Here is a 10,987-nt window from a genome sequence, read left to right on the forward strand (position 1 = left end):
AAACCCTATAAACCCTAATATCTAAACCCCAATAGCTAAAACCTCAACATACGCTCGAAAAACACGATAATTGTTATATATTACTTCTTCGAGCGTTTTCCCGCCAAAATAAAAACATTTATCACAAAGTGTCTCTACTAAATGTTCATATTTTCATCCAATCTATAATGTTCGTGAACATAGTTTTTTCAAAAAACGAAGGAAAAAAAAGTTTATCCTTCCCCCCGCTTCCCCCCGAATGGTTACTTCCTATCTTGATCCTACCACTATATATATATATATATATATATATATATATATATATATATATATATATATATATATATATATATATATATATATATAAGATTCAACTCAAGTTTTACTTTGAATAAAGATGATATAAATTTAACTAGACAATTAATTTAAGGAGGATGATTCTCACACACACCAATTGAGTATTATTAGAAGAGTAAAAGATTAAAATAGGTGTGTGAGGATCAAAAAAGTGTGTGTGAGAATCATCCCCTTAATTTAATTTCTTCGATGGGTACAGCTTCAGTTGACCATTCAAGGATTCCCCCAAAGACATCATTGAGTCATCATACGTTTTCGCATTACGATTTGAAATCGTATGTACATGTTTTTGCAGCATGAGAATTGGTCTTGATCATTTCGTAGAGAATTACATTTAATTATCTAACTTACGTACACAATCTAACCATAACTGATAAAAATCTTGGTGCAACAATTTCATTAAGAAAAATTTACCAAAAATAAAATCAAATAAATTAATAAAAATAACCAAAACACGCCATGAAGCTAAAGAACAGTGCTTTTATTGAACCCTGTAATGGTGTTGGGGCTTAAAAGCATCGAAGAACACCATGATAATGAAGATGGGGACAAGTTAAACCCTAACGGACTCATAAGTGCAACACCAAAAGGATCAGAAATTCGGGGTGCTGGTGACAAACTTAAACCTAATGGACTCAAACCTCCGAAATAGTCCATAACAGGTGACTTTGAAATGAACCTATTAGTATCCAATGTTTCGTTCAAGAACTTGCAAAAATCGGGGGATAAAGTGAAGGCAGATAAGGATGGGCTCACGGTTGGGCCACTTTCTAATGGTGGCACTTGTGGTACTAGTTTTGGAAATACCGTCGGTTTTGGTATAGTAGAAAGAACAAGAGGTGGTGGTGCGATATCTTTAAGGCGGCGTACAGACGGGGATTGAAATTCGGGGGTGCTAGTGAGCATGCGAACAACTTCTTTAAATTTGGAAGATTCGACGTTGTAAACTTTAGCCGGGGTTGGTGGTAATGGCGCGATAAATTGTTTGGTTATAGGTTTTTGGATTGTTTTTCTGACGGAATGGATGGAATCAAGGTATGATTTTTGGCTTGATTTGATTGTTTTTGGCTGACGATTGTCAGAAGAAGATGATGAAGAAGTAGTGAATGAATAAGTTATTATTTGATCCATTTTAATTTCCGTTGTTACGAAATTTTTGTTGGATATTATCAGCTATCATATGTGTCAGTATATATAGATAAAAAAATGTCAAGTCAATTATTGTATCGTGTATGTTGTTGTTTAATAGGGCCTACTATAAACCAATTTTATTATTGTCATAACGGTTTGACCGTAACATGACTGGTTCGTTGTGTTATTATTATACAGCATATATCTAATTTTAAAATTAAATTTCCGACCACTTTTATCAATAACAGTTATAATATAATTAAATTGCTATCACATCAGTGTCACCTCAACAATTTTTACTTATCACTTAACACATCACATTAATTAATATTCGTAACATCAACCACATTGACCTCACTTAATTTTTTTTATTTTTAAATTTATTTATTAATATTGACTATTATTATGATTATCTTCATTTTTTAAAATTGTTTTTTCTAATAGTTAGTTTTTCAAACCGTTTACCTTTTATTTATTTTTTTAATTCCAAAAAACGATTAATTTTTCATTTCCTCTATATATATACTCCCACATAACTCAAACCATTTCACAAACTTCATTTTTCAAATCAAAATCAAAACACACCAAACTACTAAAAAAATGTTGACATTTCTCCCGATGATTGTTGCGTTTGACATGCATTACGGAGGTGATTTCCGTAATGAAATGAAACTTTACAAGTTCGATAAAAGTGTCATTCGTAGGAATCGATGTTCGTGAAGTTGGTTTACAAGACCTTCTAGTGTTTTTGAAAGAAAAGTTTTTGAAAGAAAAGGTTCTGTGCGAACACACGGATGTCCTGTATTTTGAAGATGATTGTGATCCGGAGTTAGAAGTTAGCTATCTCCGTACTGACGATCAATGGAACGGTATAAAAGATACCCTAGATGAGCGTTCAAACCACATTTCTCTTTATTTGGTTTTCGAAGATGAAGAAACATTGGGTTGGCGTTACATCGATGAAAGTGTCAAAAATGAAAAGGATGAACCGCTGGGGCCTTTTTACGACACCGATAGTCGTTATTTTGGAGAGTCCGACTATTAAGTAATTGTTGTTGTGTTTTAATATTTTGTTGCATTTTAGTTTAATTTGGTTGTAGTTCAAACAAAATGTAACCGTTTGTGTTTTGAATAAAACTGTTGCTTGAAAATAACATTACATTATTAAACTAAAAAATAACATTACTTTAAACAGAAAATAATATTATAGTCAAACTTAAAAACATTACATTAAACTTAAAAATAACATTACATTAATCATAAACTAGTCTTTGTCACATTCTTCATGTTCATACTTTGCTTCACCCTCATCTTCTTCCTCTTGTTCATCATCTTCTTCGTCATCTACTTCTTCATCATTAACGTGTTCGGAAATGTTTGAAGGTCCCACAGTCGAACTTGAAGTATACCAAAAGTTCTTTCAATATCATTTCTTTCGAACTCTTGGAATCTTTTATATTTCTTTACCTTTGGATCAATGGTATTTTTAAAATATTTACCTAGAGTTGACCATTCAGGATAAATCCTATCGACCAAATAACACCCTCTAGTAAATTGCAACCCATTCATCGTATAGTTACACGGAGGTAACTGATCTTGTAATAATTCGTTTAATAAATCCGACTGATTTAGTACGTTTATGTCGTTGTTTGAACCTGCAGGATCAAAAAAAGAATGTCAAATCCATGTATCATACGAGGGTACTGCCTCTAACATTATTGTGGGGTAACCATGATTACCCCGTGTAAATTGCCCTTTCCAAGAAACTCGATAATTTTGCCAACCCAAATGCATACAATCGATACTGCCTAGTGAAACGACCCAAACCAATTTGACCCTGGCATCCGACACAGGTATACGGCGCGTCGCGCCAAAAACCTGCTCGGCGTGCAGCACCATTGTGCCAGATGTCTAAAATCTTGATTTGGCTTCGGCATCCAGAACACGCTTTAGCACGCGACGCTCGCAACATCTGCGCGACGCACACCAACACATGGTCAGGATCCCAGAAACATGATCAGCATAGTTGCGCGACACGCAGTAACAAAGAATCTGGACTGCAGTTTTAAAACAAGCTAACAACGCAACACTTAGTCAATTTTCAATATGCACTCTAGCTTAACACGTTTTAGAATACATCAAATTTTTAAGTTTACATCACCGGTAATTCGCGACCCATAGTTTTCACAAGTGTACATTACGACCCAAAATGCACTCAAACGCCGGGTTTTGACTTAATAGCCCAACCCACTATCACAAGCATTATCCCGGGGATTCATCTATCCCCAACTGAGGCCAAAGTATCCAAGTGTTAAATCCACCAAGCTCACGCAACTCTAATCCATCCACACCATCAATACCTATAAAAAGGTAAACAACGGGAGGGGTAATCTAATGTTTAGTGAGAAGAACAGCTATACACATATGCATATTGTTGGTTGAATGTGGGTTAATGCACTAAACGATAAACTTAAATATGATTAACCAAAGAATATTTTGATGATGACACACGCATATGCATAAGTGATGACTAACATCTTAACATAAAACACGCAAGGTTACTAATCCATACTTTATCTTACAAACGATCAAGTCAAGCATAAGTTAAAGAATGAAATCAAAAGTTCAGCTAAACACACGGTTGAGGTACGGTCGACCGCATAGTCAACCGTGAAACCCCAAACTGAATTGCAACGCAGTTTTGTGAAAACAAGTTGCACGGTCGCCACCACGGTCAACCGTAGTGCGACCGCAGTTTTCTCTGTTACCATTTTCGACCAAATAAAGTTTGACTAGTTCCTGACATCTATAATTCATGAAACCTTTCTCAACATGCTTAGAATAGATGCCTTCTTCATACTCAACCGAGTTTTGGTCATAAAAACACTAATTGTGATTAATTACGCCTAATGACATCTTAATAACAAATTAACCAAGATTAGGCATAACACATAAGTGTTAATCAACAACTTGTGATCTTAATTCTTATCTAGATATCCTTAGTATGAACATCAAGTACCAACACACTTAAGCCAATGTCACTAGAAAAATGATTGCTATTAGAAATGACTTAGTGATTAATTAAGGCTAAATGAGGAACAATGCTCTCAAGATTAACTAGTAATGACTTGTAATCCTAAAACACACTTAGATACATTTAGGATGGTCACCAAGTCCCAACTAGAGATTGCTCTTCCCTTGTGCATGTGTTGGACATTAATGTGTGTTTACACATTAATCAAGCAATATGTTATATTGCAAATTAAACTTATTAAGTGCTTGAATTATAAGTTGTGAAAGTATCTATCCTAGAATAACTATCTCTTGCTATGTGAGTATTACTTGCTACTTGTCAATATGCTTAATACGCATAAACTTGTCAACTTGATTAATATGTTTGCTATGTGCTCATTAGTTAGGATTCAAGTAACTAACCTACTCCAATAGATTAAGTGTAAAATGGTTCACAATGAAATTAGAGTCAATTGTCTATTTGGTCTAGTCTAAGTAACTAAGTGTGATTGCTTATTCAAGAATAACTTAACCTTAATGTCTCTACATACTTCATGATTATCTTATAGAGACATCATTCAATTAATCTCTAATTAAACTCAAAGAGGACATGACTTGTGATTAACTGAAACTAGGAAGTTAATGACATAGTGACTAGTCTTTAGAATTGAACCAATGGCATTAAAGTGACTAACTAAGTCTTGACCAAACTGAGATTTCCCAAAATATCAATCAAGACACTTCTCCAAGGATGTCGGGTTTACCACTTTTGGAATGATTAGTCACTTTCATGCATTAAGACCAAATCTCACACACTTAATGCATATAGTGTTGGAATTCATCATATTGTCAAGTTATATTAACATGCATGTCAAAACCCGATTTTAAAAGTGAAGCGGAAGCAATTTTACATAAACAAATCAATATGTGTTTAACCTTTTAAACATGAATTCCAAAATAGATCAAGTCTAGAAATATACTTACAAATATAAGAGTGCTAGTAAAGGGATGTACCTACTCCAAGTTAGGAGGTTACAAGATGATGAAGATGATGATGAAATTACAACTTCTAACTTGAAGCCTCAAGTGTGTAATACCCCAAGCTATAACCCCAACACTCTTGCCTTTAGTTAGGATTTGTATGACACTTGAATTGAGCTTGTAAAATAAAATTATGAACACTCCTTTGAGCAATAAAGGACACGGCCTAGCAGCACTTTTGCAGCAGAATTTTCAGTTTTTTACAAGTTCTTTTTTTGCTAATTTCACTTGAGAGATTAAGTCTTTCTTTGGTCCAAGAGTTCCACATGCATATATTGACTTGTGTGGTCTTAAAAGTAACAATTACAAGGCATGCATGTGAGTCTTGGAGACCCAAAATTCTGCACTCTCTATTTTATATAACAATGTAATTATATACATATAAACTTGATATATATATAAAACATGTATATCTTTTATGTTACTCTTATATTTTATAAACCTTTTATAAAATATAACACAATATAATCATTTAAACTTATAAACAATTATATATAAATTATCCAAATAATTTATCTCAAGTGATATTATTTTAGAAAACCGATTTTCTAAAATCCAAGTATCGCGTATTTATTTAATGATCCAACCGTTAAGATTAAATACTTGTAAAGTGTCAGTAAGCTTGTTATTGGGTATGACCCGACTTGGATCATAACATATTAGCCACATTAATCAAATATGTCTCTCGGGCATACGAAAAACCTTCAATCTCCCACTTGCACGAGAAACATAAGAAATTAATGCAAGTGATGGATACCACCTAACGATCGTCCATCACCCCCAATATGTTATGACTTGTGCCATTCAATAACATCATCCCATTCAAGTTCCCATTTCGAATATGAATAGGTGAATCTTTCATTATATCCTTTTGTCCTAGATGTCATGTCAGATCCAAGAGACACAGAGTGATCACTCTCTTCTAGATTTAACTTTATCAGGCCTTAAACATCTGACTCTCAACGAATAAGAGGGACAAATTCCATCTTGACTACATACGTCCTAAATATATATACCTTGCATTATACCTGAGCTCTTCCTTATGAGCTACCATATTTCAGAATAGCGAAGGAAAGAATCAAGGCACAATACTTGGTAAATATCTGAACCCAATATGTATCTCAGGTCAGAGAATACAATGATATTCGCCTTTACTCAAGATTACATGTGATCAATCACAAAGGCTCCATTTAGTAAATCTTGAGGACGGGTCTTCCAATATTTGCATCCCACAAATATCTATGAACCTTGGTAGCAACCTTGCCCCACATTCAGTCTGTGAATGTATACCAATCCAAGTTCATAATAGTCTAAACCTCACACTTGTTCCCACGAATGTGATTGACTACGGAATTTAGAATAATTACTTATTCATGGATAAAATTATGCAAATAAGGAACATGACTCAAAATAAATTAATACCATAATTATATTAATGAGTTTGAACAAATTTCGTTCCGTTACAATACTTAAAACAGATCATGACCAATCACTAGAATATCGAAGCCCTAATGCACAAACATGTCCTGTATGTTTTGATCCATGTAAGAGCTTCCTGAGAGGATCCGCTATATTAAGATCTGTGTGAACTTTGCGAATACATATCTTTCCCTAATCAACTTCATCCCTTATGTAGTTGAATCTCCGCTCAATGTGACGGGTCTTTTGGTGAGCACGAGGTTCTTTGATTTGAGCAATCGCACCCTCGTTGTCACAAAAGATCTCAAGAGGGTCCTGAATGGAAGAGACTACTCCTAAGTCGTCGATGAATTTCTTCTTCCATGCAGCTTCCTGAGCTGCCAATGATGCAGCGATGTACTCCGACTCTGTAGTGGATAATGCAACAACATCATGTTTTGAACTCTTCTAAGAGACCGCACCTCCATTTAACGTGAAGACATAACCGGATTATGATCGAGAATCATCTCAATCAGTTTGGAAACTCGCGTCCACGTAACCCTTTACAGCAAGTTCCTCCTCACCAGATCCATATATTAGAAACATATCCTTAGTCCTCCTAAGGTATTTCAATATACTTTTAACCGCAATCCAATGACTGTTTCCTGGGTTATTCTGGTATCTACTTGTCAAGCTTAGGGCGCATGACACATCTGGTCTAGTGCATATCATTGCATACATGATTGACCCATAGCAGATGCATAAGGGGCTCTCTTCATTCTCTCTTGTTCATCTTTCGTGGTAGGGCACTGAGATGAACTGAGAGGCGTTCCTCTTTGAATAAGTACCAAACCACTCTTAGAGTTCTCCATATTGAACCTTTTCAAGACCTTTTCAATGTATGCACTTTGATTCAAACCTATCAGTTTCTTGGATCTATTCCTGTAGATCCCAATCCCCAAAACGTATTGTGCTTCTCCAAGATCCTTAATGGAGAAGCATTTACTTAGCCAAGTTTTAACTCCTTGCATTGCCGGAATATCATTTCCAAATAACAATATATCATCCACATATAGTACAAGGAACATGATAGTGCTCCCACTAGCTTTCTTGTATACACAAGCTTCATCACCATTTTTGATGAAGCCAAATTTCTCAGCCTCCTCATTAAAACGATGATTCCACATTCTAGATGCTTGTTTCAATCCGTAGATTGACTTCTTTAACTTGCATACCTTTTTAGGATATTTCGAATCAACAAAACATTCAGGCTGAACTATATAGATATCTTTCACAAGATATCCATTTAGGAAAGCGGTCTTGACATCCATTTGCCATATTTCATAATCATAATGAGCAACAATGGCAAATAATATCCTAATAGACTTTAGCATTGCCACAGGCGAAAAAGTTTCATCATAGTCAACCCCTTGAGTTTGAGTGAAACCTTTTGCTAAAAGTCTAGCTTTATATGTATCCAAGTTTCCATGTATGTCGGTTTTCATTTTGAAAAGCCATTTACAATCAACTAGTCTAGAGCCAGTAGGTTGTGCAACAAGTTCTCAAACTTGGTTGTCATACATGGATTGCATCTCAGCGTTCATGGCTTCCTGCCATTTATCCTTATTAATCCTTGATAAAGCATCTTGGTAGTTTGCTGGTTCATCCAAATCAACCACATAGCAACCATCCATGAGAAACCCATATCTCTCAGGAGGATTACTAATTCTACCAGATCTGCGAACGTCTTATGTATTTTGATCATCCATTTGATCATTCTCAACATTTTCATGTTGAGTGCTAATGTCAACCAATTGTGTATCATCTACTTGATCTCGAACCTCTTCAAGATCTATCATCTACTTGATCTCGAACCTCTTCAAGATCTATCTTCCATTCACTATCGCCTTCCATTAGGAACTTAGTCTCAAGGAATTCTGCCTTTCGAGCAATAAATACATTCTGCTCGGAAGGATCATAGAAATAATATCCCATATCATCCTTGGGATATCCTATGAAGATACATTTCGTGGATCGAGCATCCAACTTATTAGGGACGTAACGCTTAGGATAAGCTTCACATCCCCATACCTTTAAGTATGATAGAGATGGAGGTTTTCCAAACCATTTCTCATGAGGAGTTCGTTCCACTTTCTTGGTTGGAGCCATATTTAAAATACGAGCCGCGGAGCATAGATAATAACCCCAAAATGATAGAGGTAACGAGCTTCTAGCCATCATAGATCGAACCATATCCATTAGGGTTCGGTTCCTCCTTTTGGAAACTCCATTTAGTTGGGGTGTTCCAGGAGGAGTGAGCTGCGAGATAATCCCACAACTTTTAAGATGATCTTGGAAAGCATCGCTTAGGTATTCACCTCCTCTATCGGTACGAAGTACCTTGATTGTCTTATTGAGTTGATTTTGTACTTCGTTTTGATACTCTTTGAATGCTTCAAAAGTTTCGTCCTTATGTCTTAACAAGTAGACATATCCGAAATGACTGAAGTCATCAATGAAAGTAACGAAGTATCTTTCACCATTCCGAGTTATGGGCTTAAAGGGTCCACATACATCCGAATGTATTAATCCCAATAATTCCTTAGCCCTTTCGTAGGTCCCTTTGAAAGGTGCTTTAGTCATTTTGCCTTGTAAACAAGATTCACATACATCAAACGAGTCTAGTTCATTTGATTTCACAAGGCCATTCTTTTGAAGTGTATGCATTCGATTCTTGTTTATGTGACCAAGGCGACAATGCCATAAGTAGGAATCACTCAAATCCCTTTTGAGTTTCTTGGTGCTAGTATGGTATATTAAGCTACTAGATGATGTGTCATCATGAACCAATTCATAAATTCCATTTGAAGGCGAAGCCTTAAAATAGAATACATTATCTAAATAAACGTGGATATCATCATTAACAAAATTAAGATAAAAACCACATTGTTTTAAACTGGTAACTGAAATAATGTTTCGACATAAATCCGGTGCATACAAAACATTGTTCAAAATAAGTTCCAAACCACTTGGAAGCTTTAATACAAAGTCTCCTTGAGCCTTCACTTGCACTTTGGCTCCATTACCCATAAAGAGACTTGATGTTCCCGTTTGCTTGCTACTTCTTTTGAACCCCTGCAAAGAATTGCAAATGTGAGTTCCACATCCAGTGTCTAATACCCATGTATTAGAAAAAGTAATACTAAGCTCTATATATACCATATATATATTACCAGAGGTTTGCCCCGCATCCCTCTTTTCCTTCAAATCCTTAAGGTAGACCGGGCAGTTGGGTTTCCAGTGACCCATTTCACCGCAACCGAAGCACGAGACTTCCTTGGGGTTTGCTTGTCCGGCAACCTTTTGCTTCTTGTTCTTGTTTTTGGTTGGGGTAACCATCCTCCCCTTTCCCTTGCCTTGATGGGCGGGTCCTTTCCTCTTAGTCGCCTTTAGCTTAGAGGTGTTATTACCTTTAGAACCACCATCATTGATCATTAGCACGGGTGAAGCCCTCTTACCCATGCTAGTTTTCTCCGTCTTAAGCATGCCATGAAGTTCACCAATGGTCTTATCCATCCCATTCATATTGTAATTAATTACAAATTGGTCAAACCTCTTTGACAAGGAGTTTAGGATAAGATCCGTGGCTAGCTCATTAGATATGTTGAGATTAAGACGGTTTGCACGATCAATGAGGCTTTTCATCTTAAGGACATAAGATGAAATGGATTGGGAGTCATCCATATGACATGTATGAAGCGCTCGAACGGTCTCGAAGCGCTCGACACGTGCTTGTTGAAGGAACATCTCCTTTAATTGCGTGATCATGTCGTATGCAGTATGATACTCGAAATCCTTTTGGAGTTCGGGTATCATTGTCCCAAGCATTAGGCAAGCGACTTGCACCGAATCGGCGCAATACTTATCCCAATAAGCCATGCCTTCCATATCATCCTCGTCGGGTTGATCGGGAATGGGGTCTTCCAACACATACGCCTTATCCTCAAGTTTGAGGACAATCCTAATATTGCAGAACCAATCCATAAAGTTCGTATGGTTGAGTCTGTCT

At 36.1% G+C, this 10,987-nt stretch overlaps 1 protein-coding gene across 1 annotated transcript; it reads right to left on the reverse strand.

Moving 5' to 3' along the window:
* Positions 1 to 801: 801 nt before the first annotated feature.
* Positions 802 to 1,467, reverse strand: LOC139888722 (uncharacterized). The gene has a single exon (XM_071871715.1). It carries the CDS (start codon positions 1,465 to 1,467, stop codon positions 802 to 804), a length of 666 nt encoding a protein of 221 aa, XP_071727816.1.
* Positions 1,468 to 10,987: the final 9,520 nt, after the last annotated feature.

Source organism: Rutidosis leptorrhynchoides, chromosome 2 (genome assembly GCF_046630445.1).
Source record: "Rutidosis leptorrhynchoides isolate AG116_Rl617_1_P2 chromosome 2, CSIRO_AGI_Rlap_v1, whole genome shotgun sequence".
Lineage (NCBI taxonomy): Eukaryota > Viridiplantae > Streptophyta > Magnoliopsida > Asterales > Asteraceae > Rutidosis > Rutidosis leptorrhynchoides.

Bases quoted from the DNA above. Each gene is read 5' to 3' on its own strand.
- LOC139888722 (XM_071871715.1), bottom strand. From the start codon at position 1,467: ATGGATCAAATAATAACTTATTCATTCACTACTTCTTCATCATCTTCT.